This window comes from Pempheris klunzingeri, chromosome 8 (genome assembly GCF_042242105.1).
Source record: "Pempheris klunzingeri isolate RE-2024b chromosome 8, fPemKlu1.hap1, whole genome shotgun sequence".
Taxonomy (NCBI): domain Eukaryota; kingdom Metazoa; phylum Chordata; class Actinopteri; order Acropomatiformes; family Pempheridae; genus Pempheris; species Pempheris klunzingeri.
Genome location: NC_092019.1, coordinates 10,142,927 through 10,166,180, shown reverse-complemented (window position 1 = coordinate 10,166,180; position 23,254 = coordinate 10,142,927). Strand labels below are relative to the sequence as shown.

The 23,254-nt window shown below is 40.0% G+C and overlaps 4 protein-coding genes across 4 annotated transcripts in view; 1 reads left to right on the top strand and 3 right to left on the bottom strand.

Annotated features, from left to right (window-relative positions):
- On the bottom strand, window positions 1-1,044 carry cabz01093075.1. Its single transcript, XM_070835722.1, has one exon. It carries the CDS (start codon window positions 883-885, stop codon window positions 10-12), a length of 876 nt encoding a protein of 291 aa, XP_070691823.1. The 5' UTR covers window positions 886-1,044; the 3' UTR covers window positions 1-9.
- Window positions 1,045-4,001: 2,957 nt separating this feature from the next.
- On the bottom strand, window positions 4,002-7,205 carry LOC139205589 (C-C chemokine receptor type 4). Its single transcript, XM_070835849.1, has 4 exons — window positions 7,139-7,205; window positions 5,556-5,695; window positions 5,272-5,444; window positions 4,002-4,966 (listed from the first exon to the last, which is right to left on the bottom strand). The coding sequence occupies exons 2-4, from the start codon at window positions 5,689-5,691 to the stop codon at window positions 4,244-4,246; spliced, it is 1,032 nt and encodes a 343-aa protein (XP_070691950.1). The 5' UTR covers window positions 5,692-5,695; window positions 7,139-7,205; the 3' UTR covers window positions 4,002-4,243.
- Window positions 7,206-7,884: 679 nt separating this feature from the next.
- On the bottom strand, window positions 7,885-10,325 carry LOC139205431 (C-C chemokine receptor type 2-like). The gene is made up of 3 exons (XM_070835647.1): window positions 10,248-10,325; window positions 9,057-9,218; window positions 7,885-8,950 (listed from the first exon to the last, which is right to left on the bottom strand). Exons 1-3 carry the CDS (start codon window positions 10,252-10,254, stop codon window positions 8,079-8,081), a joined length of 1,041 nt encoding a protein of 346 aa, XP_070691748.1. The 5' UTR covers window positions 10,255-10,325; the 3' UTR covers window positions 7,885-8,078.
- A 3,774-nt stretch (window positions 10,326-14,099) lies between these two features.
- Window positions 14,100-23,254, top strand: part of cobl (cordon-bleu WH2 repeat protein) — a 51,805-nt gene continuing 42,650 nt past the window's right edge. Inside the window, exons 1-2 of the mRNA XM_070834969.1 lie at window positions 14,100-14,191; window positions 14,446-14,579. Of these exons, the coding sequence (XP_070691070.1) occupies window positions 14,551-14,579 (29 nt within the window). The 5' untranslated portion in view covers window positions 14,100-14,191; window positions 14,446-14,550. The remainder of the gene's footprint in view (window positions 14,192-14,445; window positions 14,580-23,254) is intronic.

The following is a 23,254-nucleotide window of genomic DNA, read 5'->3' as shown; positions in this document are numbered from 1 at the left end:
TAGCACCACTTACATAGCAGTGCTCCTGTCATCCAGACTGGTGGTCTGTGAGTAGACTGACCCGGTGATTCTGTCCTGAGGTATGCAGACCTTGATGACCTTACATAATACGCAGGGAGTTCTGTTCATCAGCCTCAGCAGCTGCCTCCTGAACTTCTCCCCAGCAAAGACATACAGGATGGGGTTGAGGCAGCTGTGAGAGTAGGCAATGACTTCAGTGACTTGTAAAGCCAGTATGATGGTTTTGCTGCTTTCACAGTCTGTATAGATTTGCAATAGCTCCAGCGCTTTAAAGAATGATGCAATGTTGTACGGGACCCAGCAGCAGAAGAAAACAGCCACAACTATGATAACTAGACGGATGGCCTGTTTTTTGGATGACTGGCTGTACAGAAGCCTCCAGACAATCTGTGAGTAGCAGAAACCCATGATGACAAATGGGAGAAATAGACCCAAAATGTTCATTTTAAAAAGGCTGAAAATCCTCCAGAAGTGAGAGTTGGTATCATCCAAAGCAGGTGTGGGATATGCAGGGAAGCAGAAATTAAGCTGATGACCGACAAACTGCTGTTTGAGAAAGATGAGGTCGGGAAAAGAAGCGAAAAATCCAGCCACCCATGTAACAGCAGCTGCGATCATTCCAAAAGACCTCGTCCGTGCTCTTATTGCATAAACAGCATGTACTATAGCCAAGTACCGGTCAATGCTCATTAGACTGATGAAAAAGATCCCACAGTAAAAAGCAATATGATAAATACCCAGGACCACTTTGCACATAGAATCCCCAAACAACCACTGGTCCCGGGCTTGGTGGGCCAGGAAGGGAAGTGAACACACCAAGAGAAGGTCAGCGATGGCCAAGTTCAGGAGGCACACGTCTGTCATGCTGCGGAGTCGCACTCCACAAGAAATCACCCAGATGACCAGACAGTTACCCAGAAGGCCAAGGAGGAAAAACGTGGCATAGAGGGCTGGAAGAAAGTTGGCTCCATGACGCTCATACACACACAGCCCGTAGCCATCTTCATAGTCAAGGTAATAGTCTGTGGGGGTGCTGGGAAACAGAGAAACAAAAACAACAACAACAAAAGACTGAATGATTAGGAAGTCCTCAGTTCAGTTTATTGGATTACACAGAAAAAAACATGCACTAAAGCTGCATGATTTAGCTGTAATCTTGCAGCCCAATTGAGGAGCGCATGCCAGCAAAACAGATGTAATGGAAAAACACGGTGAAAGTGGAAGGAAAACTAAACCGCTCAGCTAGCTGCAAACAGATTCAGTGGAGGCTGGCAAAGGAGCAGACTGACAAAGACGCATCAGAGACTTAAAAAACAACACAGAGAACAAAATGCGATGGCATAGGTGTCAGCTGTAGGCTTAAGCTTACCCTTGTAAGTCGTATGTAGATTCATTCTCACTTGAGCTACTGTCAGCACTGATAGCAGGAATGGTCGTGGCCATGGTCAGCTGCCTGGAAAATATTTAAAACATGACCTACTTTCTGTGGAAGTATAAGGAAAAAAAAAAAGGAAGAGAAACACTACACACACCCTGGATTAGTCCAGTTTTAGGTTTCAACTTTGACATAGTTTAAACTTTTCTTATAAAGCTTTAGAGGGTTTTCATTAAATAATGTAATTTGTTTCTTGTTAAGACTAAAAATAAATATTTAATAGGCTCACAGGCTTTATGTGGTTCAGCTGAATTGCAGTTTAGAGTACATACTATAAGAAGTACCCTGTAGGGTATAAAGTGCATTATTCCACAGTGGGATATTGTTTTTCGGCATACGTAGGGTGTCCAAAAATAACTATTAGCTGAAGGAGGTAGTTCTCTGGAAAAGGCAAAAAAAGAATGGGGATGACTGAAGGTGGATCAAATTAGTCATTTACACTTTGCTGATGCTGACTTGTGTTTTATTGCGTTTATTGTCAGCCTCCCTTTTAGACTCTCTTTTTGTCTTTTTGATAAGTCCATCCTCCCCTTTGTTGGGTTGCTTGGTAGTGTGGACAGTTGTTGGTGTCGCTATGCTGGAACAGCAGCCATTTCTACAGGATTTTCTACCATTAAATCAGGCTTTCATCAGCATCTGAAGGGACTTGCATGCAAGCGTGCATGTGCAAAACAACCAATGGGAAAGCTCACTCCCTGAGAGGACTTGTGACCTGTGAGTCTCTCATCACGGGCTAGATTTTCTAAAGCCTGAAAACAGAAAAACGAGGATGTGCAGAACACTAGTTTTCTCTCAGACAACATGAATTACAACATGCTGAAAGGTTATTATGGAATTTTTGCCCAATTCCACCAAACTAAACGGCCTTTCTCAGCTTTACATAGTGGATTCAAAGGATTCGCTAGAGCTGTTTGTGTGCATTTTATATTGTTGTTCTGTTTGGCTAACATAGACCAAACCACACAAACATCTCAGCACAGATCTAACATGTATAATGGTGCAGCTAGTTTTACCAGTGCATGGGTGTGTATTACTCTGTCTCTACAAAGTTAGAATATTGTGCACGGTAGCCTCTGCGAAGGAAAGCTGACTGTTTTCTGTAGACAGCGAGAGCTGTTAACTTGTTTCAGACTGAACCACGCAGTCTACCAAATTGTGAGAATTTTTAGAAGTGAGCAGATGATGCACAGGGCTGATTCCGTTTTAGCAAACAATGGTTATGAGCACATATCTGTGTTTAAGAGTTGTCTTGACATGTTATTCAGTAAAGAAGATGATTCTGGATTAATGTCTCTCTGATAGGCTCCGAGACTTTAAGTAATATGACTCCAAATGCTTAAAACTATCCAAATACAGGACATTTTATTTGTTTTTATTTCTCGTTTATTTCATTTCTTTAAAAAGACAGAGTTAATGTAGGTGTCTGTCTTTAAAAATCATTACAGTGGTAATGTAAATTGTATAGCGGTCTGCCCCAGTCAACTAATTTCTTACTCTTGAATTGTATTGCGCATTAAACTTCATAACCACAACTGATATGTCAAATTAAAGCATATGCATGTAAAAGTAAAATAAATAAAAACAAAAACAGCTTTACCTGCAAGTGCTGTTAAGAAGACAGCTGATAGTGGTGTTCATTCTGAATCACAAGACGTTGAGGTAAATAGCTAAATCAAAGAAATGATTATGTTTGTATCCAATTAGGCACTGTGCAAATTGTACACTGCAGGAAGATGGTGTGAGCATTATGCAAGCCTTCTTAAGTACTCCCACCCCCTAACAAAGCTTCAGGTGGGCTTGTGGGCTTGCATATGAGAAATGTATGGTTTGTTATTTCCTGGCAATGCCTTTGTGATGTCTGTGACCACAATGTCTGCGGATACATAAAACCAGAAGTCCGCTTGTGCAAAGCGACAGGGTGATCAGACCAGCAAGTACACGCAGCTGGAGCCATGCAGAGCTCTGCATGAAGGGTTGTGCTTCTTGCAGAACTTCATGTGTCTGCATTTGTACATTTGCGCTTCAAGGAAGTGAGACTATTGACACATGCATCGGCGCAGTCTGACAGTTTTTTCAAACCAGCACAGAGTATAGAAAGCAAATTACTTTCTATGTGCAGGGAAAAGTTCTGACTAATATCTACAGCTCAAAATGAGATGTGACTATTGCATTTCATAGATCTTAACATTTGTATGTATCATTTTGATTCAGTTGGTAGCTGAATTATGGGCCCCGCTGATCAAACACTGGCCTGTTAGTCAGGTAGGTTGTTGTTATATGACACAGGGATTCTGCTCTGCTCACTTCTTGTCAGATAATTACAAGCTGCCAAGAATGACTGAAATGATTTCATCACCTCAAGCATATGCATGTTGATGCACTTTGGTACGTAATCACTTTCTTGATATTTCACACACATACACGCACACACACACACACACACACACACACACACACACACACACACACACACACACACACACACGCACACTCTGATGGTCTGACTTTTTTTTTCTCACTTATAAGGATAATGAAGAAAGAGCAATCACATTTTATTTCCTTTATTTTACTTTACAAACCAATATAATTTTACAATTTTTTTAATGTATACATTTCAATACACTTTCAAAACAAAACATTCCTCTGTTCTTATAGTAACCTTTTGCTCCGCACACGCACACGCACACGCACACGCACAGACTTTGCCGTCTTTAATGAAAAAAAAACACACACACATCATCACAAGCACACATGCACTCACCACCACTACACAGAAGGAGGGTGTGTTCATGAGTCTCTATTATCTGATTTTAAGGGTGTATTGGACGTATCCCTGTCTGTGGTGTCTTTGCTGCTGACAGTTGCTTGCCTCTGCTGTCTCCAGCAGAGAGATCTAGACAGCACTTTGACCAGTGACTTCCTAAACTTCTCCCCTACAAAGGCATAGATGACTGGATTTAGACAGCAGTGAGACAGTGCAATGATCTCAGCAAAGCCCATGGCAGAGTTGATGAGTTGTGAAGCTTTGCAGGTATTCAGGATTTCAAGTTCTTCCAGTGTCTGAAGGAAAACTGTGACATTGTAGGGGACCCAGCATACCACAAAGACACACACTATGGTGAAAATCAACTTCACAGCTTTGGCTTTTTTGGAGTTCCTGGTCTTGGACAGCACAATAAGGATTTTCACATAGCAGAAAATCATGATGGGGAGGCACACAAAAAGGCCCACTGTGTTCTCACTGAAGTTTCGCAGCAACTTCCAAAACTGCTGCCTCTCGTCTGGGTACAGTGGCTGGCAGTAGGAGGTGTTGCACAACTCATCAATCTCCAAGGTGGCAAATATCACTTGAGGGATTCCCACAATGACAGACATAACCCAGATAATCGTGCTGGCTGTAATCCCATAGCGAAGTGTTCGGGCTCGCATGGCTGCAACAGCATGGACGATGGCCAGGTAGCGGTCCACACTCATGAGGGTCACAAAGAAAGTCCCACTGTAGAAACCCAACTGTTCCGAGGAAGCAAAGCCAAAACAGGATGTGAAATAAGGTGTCAGACTTTTCAGGCCTCAATGAGGGTCTTAATACAGCTGATATTACACAGCAGCTTTTTCACACAGCACCCGAGAACACGTGATCTCACCATATTTATAGTATATTATGGTCCTCAATCAGAGAAAACAACATAAAACACTGTAATATCTCATTATTCATCTGCACCTCTGTATGAATTCTGCTTTCTGAATCATAGGTGCCCAAAGTCTGTTCATTGTTTTGTGTTGTAAATAATGATAATAATAAAAAAATGCCCCACCTGATAGACTCCTGTCATTAGTTTGCATGATACAAGGTTCTCGGAATTGTAGGCCCAGAGGGGCAGGGATGCAGCCAGTATGAGGTCAGACAGGACAAGGTTGAGGAGGCATACATCCGTCATAGTCCTCAGTTTTATGTGCTGGAGGAGAATCCAGAGAACTGTGGCGTTGCCTGTGAAATCAATTTGAATTATTAAATGTTATTTTAGGCTCTTTCGGGTGAAAAAAAATCTTGAGCAGAACTAATGTGTAAAATGTGTGATTCTGGTCTTTTTGAACATACCAAGCAGACCCAGACAAAACAGCGAGTAGTAAAGAACTGGCAAGATCGTGGAGCTATCGAGGAACTCTGCACTGCAACCCTCATCACAGACAATATCGGAACTATAGTCGTACATCTCGTTCTCTGATATGTTCATACTGCTGTGTGAGGAGAATCAGAAGATTTGGGGATTACTTTGGATAAACACATTTTATCTTCATGACATCCTGAGAAAGAAGATATTAAATTTAACAAAACATTTGGAATGATACAAAAACATTGTGGCCCTTGATGTACACAAAAACTGGTTTATTATACTATCAATAAAACAATGCAATAATTACTAAAATTACCATGAATAAAGTAACACCAAGTTAAACAGCAAAATGTATAAATTACATACAAGTTATAACAATGATGATAATCTTACACATATTCTGTATACTGTAATTTGATCCTTTTCAATATCTTGGTGGCTAGCTTTTGTGTATACGTGTGTGTGTGTGAATGTGCAAAAATAACTATTCCAATTCTTGAAACCAAGTCTACAATACACGCTCTAGTCTGGCAGCCATGAATTCCAACAACCCTCCAGTATAAAAATACCAAAAGTGGTATTTGAGACACATAAAGGTGCTCTTTGGTTACAAAAGCCTTCATGAGGGGAATCCAAAAGTTTCTTACCAAAGACTTATGTGAACTGAAGCTGTACAGTCATTAAAATAAAAAGAAATCTACTTCTACTTACTTTATCAACAATAAGATACTTTGACTTCTGATCCTACTGTCTTATGATGTTGAGAGGAATTGAGAAACTTTGCTCTGAAGTGAAAACTTGCCTCCACTTCAAGAAATCTTCAAAGAAATAGAGACAGATGGTGTTTCTCCTGTCTTATGACACAATGTTCCACACCATCATGATGAGTGAAACTCTTATGTTCCACACTAAACATTTTTTTTTAATATCATACAAAATAGAAATAATTTGGAAAAAAAAACATACTCTTTATTGTGAAGGAATTCAGAGATATTACTGGAATTTCCTGCCCTTTAAGCTGAACTTTTCAGATATGATTGTCATTGAGTGAGTCATGTCTGAAAGGCCACTTTAACAAATACCCAAAAACCCAACGGCTGCTATTTCAAAGCAACAAACTACTTTCACAGACTACAAGAAATCCATAGCAATGATAATATTTTGGTTGATTCACTATAGCTGATGGTAACCTCACATAACTAACCCTAACTCTACTTTTCTAATTTCACAGATACAAGCAACACTTTCAACAGCCATCACCAGACTAGATGTAGATTCTGTGCTCATCTGTCTATTAATATCACAACCTTCCTACTGCTCTAACCATAATCAAATTCATGTGATCTGTCTTAAACCACATCTCAAACCATTTTCTCCCACTATCTACATATACAGAACCACCTGCTTTGACACCCATACCGACCCTCACTTCCTGTGGCTGACATTGTTGACATACATGTGTGTACAGGATCAACTACACACTGTGTTTGTAGGTGTGGGAGGTGAGAGCAATTAAGTTGGTCTAGTAAACAGCAGTTCATAAAAATTGAGAAGTTGATGTACTTACCAAATTGTCTGTCAAAATCACTGCTCCTGAATTGGTCTGTTCTTGTGTTGCGCATCAAGCTTTCATGTCATCCTTCCACCTTGCAATGCTTGCTATTTGTGTCAAATCCTGCTGCAGAGCTCATTTCTGGTAAGATGAATTCTGGGTTTTATTGTTTCCTCCTCATTGTGTTAAACCTGCATAGACGTGTCAGTGTGGCTTCTGAGAAATGTCCTTTTATGTGTTAACGTGTGTCATGAAAGGAGTGGGGGTGGGGGGTTGGGGTGTATTCTTATGAGGAGCTTTTCTTTTTCTCCGCTCTTTTCAAACACCTTGGTGATATGAACTGAAAACAGCATTCAGCTCATCAGGAATTGCAAGATAATTTTTTGAAGCAAAAATCTTTTATCTGAATCTTTAAAATCAATGTTGAAAATTGTCTGTGTATAAAAATGAATTCTGTCTACTTTGATATGTTTAATTAGTGGCTCTAAGGATAGAACAGGCTGCCTTGATCATGCACACCACCAATAACTAATTCCATAACGAAATATTTGTTTATTTCTTTTATTTTGAATGAGCTCAAGATGCTGTGCTGTGGATTTGGTGTCCTAAAAAGGCACAATATAACATTATCTGGCAAATAAAAGAATGTATTCCGAAGGAAACACTACAAAAATACAAATATGCAATATACAGTGAATGTTCCACATGAGCAGAGTAAAATGTGCAAGTGAAGCAAAGTAAAAAACAAAAAAACCGTCATGTTGGATGTTCTTTCACCAACAAATGTGTGAAAAAGGGAAAAAAAAGGAGCATAAATGTTTCAAACACATCAGGCACAGATAAACAAACTTTGTGGTTACACGCTTTTACAAATAGAGCGTCATGGTTTCAGTCAAGAGGCACAGTATGAAGTTTCCCTGAAGATGATGATGGAAATGATCAGATAACACTTGATTTAACTAATAACTGAGGTTTTCTTCACTGAGCTACTGGAAAAATCTCCCGTGGGTTGAATCCCTTGCACCCATTTCCTCAGCATCTGCATGGTTCGTTTCATAAACTTCTGTCCCAAAAAGGCGTAAATGATCGGGTTCAGGCAGCAGTGAGTGTAGGCTAAGGCCTCAGTCACTGTTAATGACAGCCTTAAATTGTTCTCTAGCTTGCATGCGTCACCTTGCAGCATGCCCTCAGATTTCAGAAACAGCAAGAAAAGGGAAATGTTATATGGGGCCCAGAATAAGAAAAAGACAACCACTAGGGAGATGATGAGTTTGACGACACGGTGCTTCTTTGTGCTCCTCATGTTCACCAGTGTGGGGATGATCCTAGAGTAGGAGACCACCATCACCAACAAGGGAATCATGAGACCCAATACATTTATTGTGATGAGGTTATAAAGCCTCCAGCCATCGTTTTCTGGAATGAACTCACATCCCAGCCCGTGAGAGCCATTTATCACCTTTGTGAAGATAAAAGCTGGCACAGAGATACCCAAGCTCAGCATCCAGACAAACGCGGACATGGTGATGCCTGCCCTCAGGGTGCGATATCGAGCCACACTGTGAGTGTGCATGATGACCACATAGCGGTCCAGCGTCATGACAACCATGAAGAAGATGTTGCTGAAGAACCCGGTGTTGTGGGAGGAAGAGAAGAAACGGCACATAAATTCTCCAAAAGTCCAATCACTGACCGCAGAGAAGTGAGAGTAGAAAGGCAGCGCCACGACGAAGAGGAGGTCAGAGAGAGCCAGGTTGAAAAGACAGATGTCTGTCAAGTTGGTCTGGTTGCGGTGCTTCACCAGGACGCACACCACCAGGCCATTACCTGAGGAAAAACATGTTAACGTTGGAGCATTACGCATTGCATGTATCAATAAAAAATCAGAATCTGGAAGGGTCTGACACTCACTCACTCACATACACGCACATACCTACAAATCCGAGGATGAAAACCAAACTATAGAGAGTGGGCAGAAACACCTTGCCAAAGTTCCTCACATCAACAGAGTTGCAAGGAATGAAGTCATTGTCAAATTCATAATACTGTGAATAATCATAGATGGTTGTGGTGTCAGTGGCATTTGCTCCATCCCCTGCAGAAAGAAAAAAATTCTTGTCAATTTCAACATTTGCAACATCGAATCTTGTTTCTAATCTTTAAAAACAGTCAGATCATACGTACGTTAACGATAAATACTTGAGCAAATCTATCTGCAAATAAAGCCCAAACTATCTGCAGTGTTTGTTTCCTCTGTGAGTGAGACAGAGTGATCATTTTAACTTTGGGTGAATCAGCCCTCACAGTCAATTATAGATTACGGGCGTTATCCCGCCACCTGCTGGTAACCACAGACAACATACTCTCTTAGTGGAAACACTTGGCACTGCTACACGTCTACTTTAGGTAGACAAAATAATGTCTGGTGCCCCCCAGAAAATCCTCATAGGGGTGGCATGCTTTGGCCACTCTTGGGGTGGCACACCATTGTACGCATAATTTTTTTAACCAATTTTAACATTAATATTTTAACTTTTTTTTTTTACATAGTTTTACCTTCTTTTTTTGTTTTTAAACAAATTTTTACGGCCCCTCATTGGTGGCGCTGCAGCATAACCAATGCAAACACTGGTATCAAACGTGGCCCATATGAGGCCACGTGCTCATTTTAGACGCATCCTTCATGTCAAATTACTGAGTCTTTGAAATGGTAATTACTTCAATTTGAATTCCTTTGAACAGTTATTAGTTTGTCCACCTGAGTAGATACGTGTTTGTAGACCATACATTTGATAAAATAGTATAATAGTATAAATAGTATATTAGCAAATAGCAATAACAAATAGTATAAAAAACTATTTTAAAGACTTTTGATACAATTTTTTATCACAATAAAATAATATCACCACAAGGCAACATTGTTTAATAGAGTTCCAAATGGAAATCCAATTAAATTATGAATTATACAGCATTACAGCATTTGGATTTAAATGGAAAGCGGACATAAAGCTGACAGTAATATATTAAGCCTCGGGCATCACAAGTTATCACACAAATACTTCAAGTCAAAAATACATTGATCCATTTTTATTTTATGCCAAAAAGAGTTGTTAAAAGTGTTCACCTGACATGATGCCTTCTCCTATCAGATGTAGTCAGTGGCTGCACTTCGGGGTTTATTCAGATCTTTATGGACACGATGTCATCAAATGTACAGTGATGAACTAATTTTGTGACAGGCAGCACCCCTAATAATGTGTTGTACTGAAAGAGAAGCGCGGGTGTTTCCTGTACGTCCCTAAGTGTGACAACAAGATCTTTATCAGGAGCACAAAGTTCACTGATGCTTGAAAAACCAAAGCATCACAGAGCAGCTTATCACAACAAAACATGAAGGACACATTTTGCATATTGTTTTTTTCCTTTATTGAAACATTTTACTTATTATTATTATTGTTATTATTATTATTTCTAAAGCAATACTATCCATATTTGCTGAGTATCATCTGACACATGTAGAGCAAAAACAGGTTTTTTTTTTTAGTGAAATTGTAGATAGTGGTCTATGAGCGACCTCTTGTGGTAGAATCCATACCTTAGTTGTTAAGGCTGAGAGAAAAGAGTTGAATTCTAATGGGACAAACTTAATGTGCAACAGCAGAAGCAGCAGCAACAATAAGAAGAGGGCATTGTCTCATAACCTACTGCATGAATTATTAGGTAAACATGATAAACATGTTTTAATGTGTTTTTTAAATTGCTTAAGAGATGCTAAAACTGCTCAAATAAAGGAAATATTTTTTACAAAAATGAAAGGGAGGTGTAGCTGCTAAACTGCAACGCTCTAAATACCGTAAAATCTAATTTATCTCTAACCACATTTACTGAGACAAAGACTACACAAATCCAACTTATAGTTAGTGAAATGTACATGTTCTATATAAACTGGCTATACGGTCGGAAATAGCACATAATGCTGCCTACAATTCAAATTATTGTACTATTTGGAGTATGCAGTGCATCACAGTGTCTGTTGTTGAAATTGGCTGGGCTTTTGGAGGCAGAAGTGAGGCTTGATTTTTTTCCCCCAACTGCATTTTGAAAAGATGCGCCTTGGGTGGTTGGGTTTAGGTCGGATGCATTGTTGATTGGTTAGTCTCAAGGCATCCTTGCCCTAAAGCATACCCTGTTTTATCATCTACTTAACTGTAAATGGGACAATAATTTACAAAACACACATCATGCTGTATTGAAGAAGACATGAAACTAATGACTGATGTGTTATAAAAACTGGATACCGAGCCGAAGGTGGCACCTATTCAGTCCAACAGGAACTGATTGCCTGGCACATTTGCCAGAAAAGTTTAACAGGTTTGGTTCTCGGGTGAGTGGCCCACTGACTGCATGCACTAGTGTTCATCCCATCCTGCCTCTGGCTCAGGTGGGCTTGTAAATGGCTCCTACCACAGCTGTGATGGAAAAAAAGCCTTATTTGGCTTTGGAAAAATTTGACAAAGATTAAACCCCCATAGAGTGTACAAAGAGTAATAATTGACTATTTACAGCTGCAGGTATCCTGTAAACACTTCCACAGGTGTCTCTTTTACAATGTGGTCTATGGGGGAAACGCTTTTTGGACTGCAGGGGATGTCATGAAGCCAAAAATGTTCAACTTCCCTTGTATAAAATGGTGCATCATGTGGCCCATAGAGCACGGGTACTAATGTCTTGGGCCGGCTAAGCCATCTAAGTTCTGGATAGCCCTGCGCTAACTTGTGCGGCTTTCCAAATGTTATCACACCAAATGGATCAAGGTCTAATTTTCTAATTGTTATCTACTGATCTACTTGACATCTGTTTACAATGTAAATAAGGAAATAAATAATGGAAATAAGGTATTTTTGGGACTGTGACAAAGTGGGTGAGAAGGCTCATTTCTCCTCACCACTTGTCCTTGGACACTTTCAGGCTACATACTGTTTTCCCTGTGTGTATTTTGCTTTAATTTAACCAGGCCATAGCGCAACATTGAAGCACATACTATCCTGGGTTTATTTGTGTTAGGTTACAGTGTACATCTATCAAAGGAAGGATTAAAGTAAAGCACACAGTCATTAATTAGTTCAGTTAATCCTTTATTAAGTTACAGGTAAAATGTGGCCCAATTGTTTGTTCCTTTGTTCATACTTACCTTTCTTTGTTTGTTCTGGCTCACCATGGGGAGTAGTGTCTGAGAGGAGGGCGGCCCAGCACTTCCCGAATTTATGGTGTTGGTGATGTCAGCGTGACATCATTGGGTCAGACCAATTGGAGGGTCTTTTTCCTTTTGATAAATGTTTCTTTTGGTATTAAAACGCATCGCCTAGTATTAATTTCACTTGTTTAGCTTGCAGAGAAATATTTAGAAACGCCTAGAAGTTTGAAGTGTGTACAAGGATGATATCTGCAGATTTGTTTGCATTCAGGGTACAGAATAGGTCACCATGCTGCAGAATGGTAGATCTGAAGTGAGCAAGGTGTGAATTGAATGCCCTATATAATGAGTAGAGATTCGACTGCCTCCACAGAGAGGTGAGGGCTGTGCTGCCATGGTGTGACATTTTTTTTTTTGTTCAGTCGCTACAATTTTGTTTTGAAATTGGTTCTTTGTAGATCATTTTTTGTATTGTTTTGTAATTTAAGTTGCACATAATGAAGCACTGTAAAATAAAATCACCACTTGCGTACAAGGAGTCTGCCTGCCTACCACCTTCCTTGACCGTTTTGGCCAGACTACTCTACAGGGACCAATGGCATTATGTGATGACTACAAGTGTTGTACTTACATACTCTGGCCACTATGTCAACTTGGCTTCAAATCTTGGTGCAGTAGAGGGCATGAATTAAGAGCACAGGGTGAGTGACCCTGGGTAAGGGTAAAACATTTTATTCTAATAAATTCTCTCTCTCATTACAGTAGTTGAGAGAGTAGTGAATGAGAAGTGATTATTACTCCAAAAATGACATAATTTTATGATAATTGTCATTTTACACAAAACAAACACATTTAAACTGCTATTACTGCTGAAAACTAAGTTAACCTAGCCCAAATAGTATTTCATTTTTTTTTGTAAAATTTTGCCTCAATATTAATCATCCTTGTCTAGTGTCATGTGTCCATAGAAAAGTGCAAACAGGACTTTCTTATATCATATTTGTCCTATCAAAGTAAAAGCCAGCCCCTCTGTAAAACATGGATTTTGGTAAATTTGAGAAAGTAAAAGTTGCCTCATGTCAACATCACTTTATAAAGGGTTAAATTAAGTATATACCGCTATATTTTCAGCGGTGGAGCCTAATTTTATTGACTTCTGCTTTGTATTCATGTCTGAGGGCCTATTTGTGGTGTAGTTGCCGTCGCTCTCCAGCTGGCGCTCACTGAATTCCCAATGAGGATGATTGACGTGAGATCTGCTGACGAAGGCGGGCTGAAAAGGGCTGCGTCAAGTTACACACACGCTGCTGCAAAAACAAACAGGAAACTATGTGGCATTGCCTTCCAATTAAAAGAGTGGAATTTCTCAAGAGGCATCGCAAAGGTAGTGTAACACCATACTTGCATGCTGTAGACATTATGCAAAAAACACGAACGAATAGAAACGAGTGTATTAGCATGAAGACTGAATGTCATGTCTCGCTGAGTTGTTTTATACAGTCTGAAGTTGTAGACTTCCACTTGCTGGGACTTGTTGGTCTGCACTTTTCACCGAAACAGCGTAAATGTGTTCTGAATAGTCCCTCTATCCCGCGTGTTTACTGTGTATCTGCATGTCAAAAATCAAGGACGACACACACACACACACACACTAAAAAAAAAAAAAAATAAAAAAAAATAAAAAAAAAATCATGGTTTAGATGACATTTATGAGCTCTTATTTTGAAATGCCATACCGGATGTAGCATTCAATAAACCAGCTGACTTGATAAAGCTAAAGGAAAATCAGCCGGGGGAATACGAAGATTATATCAAGTGGATTTGACAAGTAACTCAGTCCACGAGAATGACCCAGTAAGACCGTTTTGACCGAAGTAAGTTGCACTAAATACACTTAAATATCGATGCTTGTGTCGCAGTTGAGTTTTCACGGACACTTTGCGGTCTTTGTGCTTCGGGTCACACCGGGCTGTCATCTCTGCGCACTGTTGTCACTTGTCGGACCTGTGATAGAAATGCAAAGTTGCTCTTTCCTCACCAAAAACGTACCCGCTTTATTGGCTGTCATTTGTCAGAAAAACAGCCGCTTGTTGAATTTATAAGTCATTTTTGGTGTGCTAACCCGCAGGTGACAGCCTAATGGACTCCCACCGAGTCTAGAGAGCAACAGCGGATTTTGGGAGCCCTGCCTGAGCGCCGCTATCATCTGAAGTTGGATTTTGTAATCACTGCAATGACCGAGTCCTCGAAACCGCCTTTAGGGTAAGTCCATTAAACATAATATGAAGGAGCTCATGACTTCAAACGAGCTATTTTAGCTCAGAAAAAGACCTAATAGGCTTTACTGCTGAATAACTGCGCAAATGTGACGGTACATTTTGCATTTCGTCTATTATTAATAGACACTCAAACAGGTCTAAGGTGCTCCAGAGGCCGTTTATCGTGACATTATGCTGTTTTATGACATATCTCATGACTGTAATACTTCAATGAAACTGTGTTTGTTGTGGCTGTGTGTCATTTTCATGGTTGCCATTCATACAGTAGGTGTTTTCCCCTTCAAAACAACAATTTTATTGGTCAGAAAAGCAGTTGAGGAATTATTTGGCCCACAGTGAGCTGCCGCCCCATGACTGCCTAATAGTTAGGAGCGCCCACAGCAACACTTAAAAAAGCATTTGTAGCAGCCCACAGTCAGTACTGACAACAGAGAGAGTTTTCCAGCAGCCACACCAGCCGCCTCTCCATTTGCCTGCAGTCTCTTTGCCACTCACACACAATAAGTAGGCCTGTGAACAGCTCTGGACCAAAGCGACCTGTAGCAGTGTTGGTTGCTAATGGGGAGAAACTGGCATGGCCTGGTGGAACAACAGCACCATCAGCTGTAGGTGTTGTCCACAGTATGCTTTTAATTGTGCTTTTAAAGGCGTGGCTGGAGCTTCTGTCTCTGTGGTTCTTTCATCACAACATCAGATGGTGTGCTGTTGCCCCTTGCAGCAGCAACTGAATCACAGTGTGTGCCTTTTTCAGATAAGGAGGGAAAAAAAAGATATGTACAGTTTGGAAACAAGAAAACAATATACAGAGGGGGAATATAAAAAAAAAAAAAGAAGGGGGAGATATCAAAAAGTGTTGAACATTGTGAAGTGGGGTAAAAAGTACATATATTGCACATTGGTGTACATTATAGTGCCGTTATTGTCAGCGTTGGTGCATGTGTGGTCTACTTCATATTGTTAAAATAGATTATTGGTAGGGTTAATTGAGTTGTTTCAGTTTAACGTTCCTGCTGTTGTGTTTGCTGGCTCATTATCACACTGTCAGGTCTTACTGGGACACTTGACAACAAGGAAGCTGTTAATAATGTTGTTTGTAACACTTTTGCTTTTCCCACTGCAACAAGTCAGACAACTTTTTGTCTGTACCAAAGGACAATATGGTGAGGTGGTGATGTTTGGTCTATGAGTGCTACTTCTTTATTACATGCTGTGGAGACTGTATCGAGACTCATCACTTAATAACACAAACAAATAACTTGTATCATCCCTGACTGTTTCAATTTAAATTCTAAAGTATGCTACTGTTGAGAACAGTGTCCATACTGTACTATAATGTACTGCTCATTCATTGCAGTTTTATGTTGGAGGTAAACACCTATCCTAAATGAAGTATGGTTTACCGTAAATGTCTGATTTGACATATTATAATGATTGAATGAATGAGAATGAGATAAAAGATCACAGTATAGCCCTCTGTGGTTTTATTTTCCCATTGGCTTTGATTGGTTTATTTAGAACTTTTACCTGTAAATTCAAGTCAGAGTTATCATGTCTTTTTGAGTGGCTTACTGACCAGGCATGATCTATGATCAGCATAATTATGTGCTACTTGGGTGCTAATTATGATAATAGCTGTGTATTATAGAGCTGAATGTCGCTGACTCCATTACATCTAAAGTCAGCATGTTAATTATTGCTTTAAGATGAGATTTCTGTGTGTCCTGCTGTCTTTGTAGAGAGCTCATACCTTTTATTTACCACGCATTAGCTCATCAGGAACCTCCTAACACTATTTACACTATTTGCACTATTTTTTACTATAAGTGTGTGGTAAAGGCTGAAAAGCAGTGTGGCGCAGATATACAACAAAACCTGGATGTTCTTCAGGGGCAACATGAGTAGGGTGTGATAGTGTTAGAAAGAGTGTTGATGAGGTGAACTAGGGTTCGGTCTACTTCTCCTCTGATCTTTAAAGTAAAGGTCACTTTAACCAGATACTCTTAAATACAGTGATTTCAGATACTCAAGAGCTTCTTGGCCAAATTACAAAGTAGACTGGACACAGAGTCAGCTGGCAGTGGAACCTAAATGCCTTTTCATCCGGTCAGTGTGTGACATTTCTGTCCATATAAACTACCATGACAACTCCCTTTGTGTTGTGATCTCTCTTTCGTCATCACACGGCGAGTAGCAACTTTACTACATAGCCCACTCCTAGTGAAACACAGCTCATAAAACTACATGAACACGTGCACACACACAGACACAGACACACACAGACACACACACACACACACACACACACACACACACACACACACACACACACACACACACACACACACACACACACACACACACAGCACGGCCACTGAGCAGACAAATGAGGAAGGGAGAGACTGCTCTTTTGAGGGATGTGATATTCGTTTGTACCTTGCCATTGAAATCTGAGCTGTGTGTGTGTGTGTGTGTCAGTGTTTAGAGAGCCTCAGTGTGTACTTCAAGAGTGGTGGAAAGGTATGAATAAAGCCTTAGTTCAGCGCTTTATAAGCCTGTAATTAAGCATGGACACAAAAGGCAACTTCCTCCCCTCTCACAGACTAAAATGAGTACGATTCCTCACTGTGCTCTGAGATTAAGAGTATCCAAAATCTAACCCCAAATCTGGCGGCTTGCTTCCTCTGAGGCAAAATTAATGTAATTAAAAAAAAAACTTAAACCTGCCTGTACCACTTTTTTAATAATACACATGAAATGCCTTCAGCTTGAACCCATTGCCTTGTTCAGTTGTTGGTCCTATGTTTAAATTGGAGCATCATTCATAGTAATTGCAGTTAGACTAGAGTAGTTATTGTCCTTTCTCTTAAAGTCTGCAGTATACACGATTAGCACACTGCTGTTTTTCTCTACATGTCTGGACCTGGTGTTTATATGTGCCTGCATTTACGCTTGTTTGTGTATAGTATGAGCTTTTTTCCAGAAGCCTCTGATTAATGTGGTTTTGTTGCATGCACTTCATTTAAGTAACCACTCCGACAGAAGTAATAAGGAAGCAACAGACTCATATAAATAAACAGAGGAAGAAATAAGAGAGAACTGCTCAAATAAATTCTAAATTTATAGCGTTCAGCCTTTTAGTAAGCTGTTATAGGTTTAATAGACATCTTCTGTTTTCCTGTTCGTCTTTTCTGGAGTCACAACATGTGTGACGTCACAATCTTGTGAGTTTACTTCAGTCACATGGTGCAGCCACCAGTGATGATCAACCACCCACGACCTCATGTAGACAATCATGCTTTGTGCATCACTTATGTCTGGATTTTGCTTTGAAGTTCCCCATTAAGTGCAAAGAATAAGAGAATAAAAAAAGCCTTACCCCTCTCTATATCCTGACTTGTGCTGCCATCTGCCTCACAGTTGTTAGGTCCTGCGTTTTAATTTAAACCCATCTGTTGTTTGTAGTAGTCTCATTTCTGTTTCTATTCAGTTTTAATACACACCCACAGGAAGACTGGGTTGGCAGATTTTACAGATAACAACTGTCCGATTATCCCCAGCTCACACACCCAGAGATAATTATTGGCTACCAACTGTCCTGCTTGTGTGTACACGTGTGCCTGTGTGAACTCATGAACACTATATATGGAGGAACATCAACACCAGTTGCTAGCTGCAGTGCAAAAATCTTCATTGATTTGAAGCTGTGCCCACTGGACCCTTTTACATAGTATCTGAATGCCATGCGAGTCTGTCAGTCCATCCAATTTCTTATAATACTATTATATATTTTATACAGTTGGAGGCACAAGCTCCCCACCCTGCACATCCTTAAAAAGATCTTGTCTATTTAGAAGTTCAAGGTTCATGTGGTGAGCTCCTAGCTCAGCACTGCTGACTAAGGGACTTCCCTCTTTTTTTTCTTTTACTTCAAGGCTACACAGAGGAAAATGTGTTATTGTATGTGGTCACATCTGGATATTTAGGGTTATTATTATGAGGGGTTAAATTTAACTTGTATGAAAACTGAGAATATGTGAGGTTATGCGTTGTTGGCAGTGTTACAGTGTGTAACTGGTAAGATTCATGCATCCATGGACCATCCTGTTTTAAATAGAGAGGGTGTGGATGTAATGCTTCCACAAGCTTGTTCTGCAAGGATTGAAGCTTGACCAAAACGCACACTGACTGAACATGCTAGGTCAAAAGCATACAGTATAACCTTTGCTCAATGGGTTTAATGAGGAGCCAGGGTATGGTAGAAATATACATTATCACAAGACTGACTGATAAAGCTTATGGTTGTTAAACTTTGCTCCATGTATAATTTTGTCCTCAAACATACTGAACACTTGAGATAAAGTACTTAACGTCCTAATTAAGTGAAAGTGAATTTAAAGTGACTTTATTCACATTTTATGAGATTTTAGAGTCTTTAATTAATCTGTATATCATAAACAATTACAGCGATGTCCAATTGAGGTTAATGTCCCAAGTAGCAGTTTGTTATGAAGCCTGGCACAGTAGGATATAATTAATGGGTCCACAAGTAAAAGCTGTAAAGGCTCGTTGAACATATTCACTCCATAGCCATGCTATGAAACATTTGAGACATCCAGACTGACTATATTTATAGACTGTTGTGCTCCTTAGACCACATTGCATTATCCACATTATCCATCCACTTATATTATTTTCTGGTATTTGTCAACCTCTGTCCCTGATGAAAGAAAGCAGTGGCAGATACCTTTGATAGCAAAGTACGCCTGTGTATCAGTCTCAAGTATTCTCAGTACAGTGTATATCAGCCTGTACTCTTAGTATGCAGCTGCTATGGGCTGCTCAGATTTATTTCTGGAAGCCTGCAGTCATATGTTAGTCACTGTGGTATGTGGGTTTGTCGGAGAGGAAGACAGACGGACTGCATATGTGTGTACAGACTGGACGGACTCCTGTAGCACCAACTGACGTGCCATAGCAGTGGTATCGCTTGATAAGACAGAGGTGGTGAAGTGCAATTTACCTTGCACACACTGTGTTGGTTTTAACACTGCTGCTAGCTTCTATCTCGATAATAGAGAAAACAAAGTACAACCACTTTCTGCTACCATGCCAGTAATTAAGCAACAGGTTTCCTCTACCGTTAATTATGACAAAAGCATTAGAGTGTCAGCAGAGAGCACATGCACATTTTCGTATTTACGGTGACTTTTCTATCTTTAAGTGCTGCCTTTCTTTTAAAATAGGCACCAATTAATGCTAGAAATGCTATCACCTATTACACGGTGATGTGACCAAGAAGCAAGTGTATAGTCACGCCAAAAAAGAAAGAAATATACCCTTATTTGTAGTATTTTTTTCTGCATAAATTGGGTTCAGTGATGGATTTTTTTCCTGTAGCTCATCACCGATCTGTGTTATTTATCTAACCATCCTGGGGGTGCCTGCAAGCTGCGTTTGTCTACTAAAAAGCATCAGTGTCTGTAACATAAGTGTTTTTCTACTTGTTTCTCCAGCAGTAACTCTCTAATTGAACAAGCATCTTGGGTAAAAGAGAACAAACTAATTATCATTTCCTGCTATTTTGCTTCTGCATTCCACCTCTCCTTCCTTTCTACTCTAATGTTGGACTCCACCCATCCACTCTTCTCTATTCCCTTTCTTGTTGCTCTCTTGTTGCCATATGGGGCTCTGTGCCACCTGAGATTCCCTCATCCCTACTTATTACCAACCTTCATTATCCCTCTTTCCTTTTTTTCCCCTCCATTCTTTCTCAGCTGTGGGCCTGTTTGCCTCCCACAAGCTTTATGTCTTCTTAAGCTGGCTCACAGTATTATAACTCATATTTTGATGCAACCATAAAAGTAATAACCATATAAATGCTTATGTGTCTCAACAATTGATTTATTTCTCCCCTTATTTGATTTTGAAGGTATAATGTGTATTTACTTGGAAACACCACGACAGATATCTTGCTTAGACATTCAGGTTCTAGACTTGATTTGAAATGTTAGAGGATCAGGACCATTACTTAAGCAGATCAATGGATAAATGCAGGCTGCAAAAGGAATTAGCTCAGTACAGAGCTGCGTGATTTTTTCACTAAGCGTAATCAATGTGAAGAACACCTTGGTTTTTCATGACAGTCCAGGAATACACGAGTGAAAACTATGGCCCGCAATAGGTGTCACTCTATAAATCCACCTCAGTTATACATAGGCTTACATAGGCTTAGTGTCTTTAAACAGCTGAAATGTTAAGGAAAGAATGGAAACTCTTTTTGGCAAAGGTCTGCAGAAGTGTCAGTCATCTTCCCCTTAGGATTCACATGTGCTTTTTCCAGCAGTGCAGACAGAAGGGTAAGATGGCTTCCTGCTCCTATTTTTGGACAATTATTGTTGTTTTGGAGCATGTCTCGTGTTAAACTGTTACACTGTGCCTCTGTGTCACTAGTCACAAGTGGACAAGTAGTCGAGAGGAGAGGATAGGATAGGAGAGTGGATGGGGTGCTGTTAGTAAGTGGATTTCTCTCCTCTAAGTAGGTGTGAAACAGATACTCCTAGATCACAGGTTGCTGACTTACCCTGACCTGAGGTCATCGCAATACATCCTGAATGTAAATCCTCCAAGTAACTGTAAGGAGTGTAAGCAACCTAATTGATCCCTATGAGTAGCAATTCATTTAGCACCTGAGGTGTGGTGTTGTCTTTTAATCTCCCTTGGGTTATTATGTTACTGTTACTGACTCTGCACTCCTGTTGAACAGATTGTGCTGAACTCTAACCTGGTTGTTTTAATAGTAGTAGAGAAGTCGTCACTTGATAATCAGGTAAACCAAGTTACAAGCAACCTGGTGAACCATTTCAAGACTAACATATTCATATTTTAAATGTTGGGCTTACACTTCATATAAACATACCATACCTCCTTTGATACAAACAAGCAAAGAGTTGAGATTTTCCTACACATGTTTCAGACACAAATTGAAAATCTCAACTCTTTGATTCAGGTTGAACACTGTATGTACGACAGCTAAAGTTCGTATGTAAATGTAGTGAAATGATTGCATTAGACAATCCAGCTTCAAATGAGCTTTACTTAATCATTCAAATGCTGAGAATGGCATTTGTATACACACTGCAGCCACAGACTGTTGCCATGGCATGGCATGTGGTTAAGTGCTGTTTTGCCAAGATTAGAGCTAAATGTTGTTATGCCAGTACAGCATAATAGACAGTCATGTCACACTCATTCCTGTTATTATTGGTTAAATGGATATAACAAGGATGCTACTTTCATGAGCTATAATGATAGTTTGGCCTTTTGTGAACTGTTTGTTGACCTCTACGCATGAATGAGGTAGGTAGTAAGACAGTTACTGCATGTGGGAAAACTGGCACATAAAGTTAGATATCTTGTTTGTGTTTGCAGTGAATCCTCAATGAATTGAGAATATAGAGGGTCAGATTGGCATTATCATCGAGTCAGTGTACTTGGTATTGCAGTGGGGTGGACTTTTTAACCACATGGCTGGTAATATGAGCATCAAGGCATATGCTGAACTAGGAGGAAGTGTGCCTAGCAACTGCAAACAAATGCTTTACTGGGCTCATATGTCTCCAATACTCACATCTAAAACAGAAAGTCTTTCACTCTCTTTCTGTCTTACCCTTGCTTTCTGTCCCTGCTTATTCTTCTTTCTCTGGGTCACTCACCCTCTGTGTACATGCATCCAAAATCCACAGCTGCTACTAAACTGAGGTCCACACTCTTCCGCAGTCAAGTGGTGTAAATATAAGTTGCCATGGGGACACCATGACACCCAAGGGTTATGCTGGCTAGGTAGCCGGATGGTGTATGTGGGTGTGAGGGGAGTGGCTGAGTGTCCAGGATGTGTATCTTTCACAGTGTCCAAAGCACAACAGGAGGTTAAAGCTCAAGTGTGCATGCAGACAAGTGCTGCTTTCGCAGTAATGTCCATGTGTGTGTTCCTGGAATGGCAAATGCTTTCATTGTTAATGTTTCTACTCTTAGATGATGTGTCTTCCAAATTATATTCCATGTTTTGAGGGTATGATCATAGATTGAGCCCGCTTTGACAATATATTTTTGTATTCATTCAGCAATATGACAGGATAGAGCTATAATCTTTTTAAATTGAATTGAATTTGCAGTATTGCATTGAATTTGTTTTGCTCTCTCATTTGCAGAGTAATATACCTTTGCAGTACTACTACACTTTATAGAGAACTTTTGGGCTCAGTGTCTTCGTGGTGGATGGGTGGAGCTCAGTCTGAGGTCAGGGACCGTAACACCATCACTACGATCGATCTTTCTCCCTCAACAAACTGAGCTACTGCTGCCTTTTTTTTATTTTTCAAACTAGAAATTCACACACTCTGACAACTGCTTTGATTACATAGCTGGACATCTGTTGACAGGGTGGACAAGATCTGAAACACCAGACCTCTTCTAGCTTATGTAATAATGCAGCCATTGTTTGTGTGAGTGATTGAAGACAGCCAACCTTTGAAATCTTGCCTTATTCGGTGTTTGTTACTCAAGCAAACAATGTAGCTAGTGACATTTATTTGCATAAATCCTTTTTATATGCCATAGATTTTTGGTTTCATCTATTGTTTCTGTTGTCAGAATGCCCAA

Excerpts from the sequence above, each read along its gene's own strand:
- cabz01093075.1 (XM_070835722.1), bottom strand. The coding sequence starts at position 885 with ATGACAGACGTGTGCCTCCTGAACTTGGCCATCGCTGACCTTCTCTTG.
- LOC139205589 (XM_070835849.1), bottom strand. The coding sequence starts at position 5,691 with ATGAACATATCAGAGAACGAGATGTACGACTATAGTTCCGATATTGTC. Across the intron at positions 5,445-5,555 it reads GTTTTGTCTGGGTCTGCTTG|GCAACGCCACAGTTCTCTGG; the intron begins GTATGTTCAAAA and ends TTGATTTCACAG. Across the intron at positions 4,967-5,271 it reads TAATGACAGGAGTCTATCAG|TTGGGTTTCTACAGTGGGAC; the intron begins GTGGGGCATTTT and ends TCCTCGGAACAG.
- LOC139205431 (XM_070835647.1), bottom strand. Across the intron at positions 8,951-9,056 it reads TTTCATCCTCGGATTTGTAG|GTAATGGCCTGGTGGTGTGC; the intron begins GTATGTGCGTGT and ends GTTTTTCCTCAG.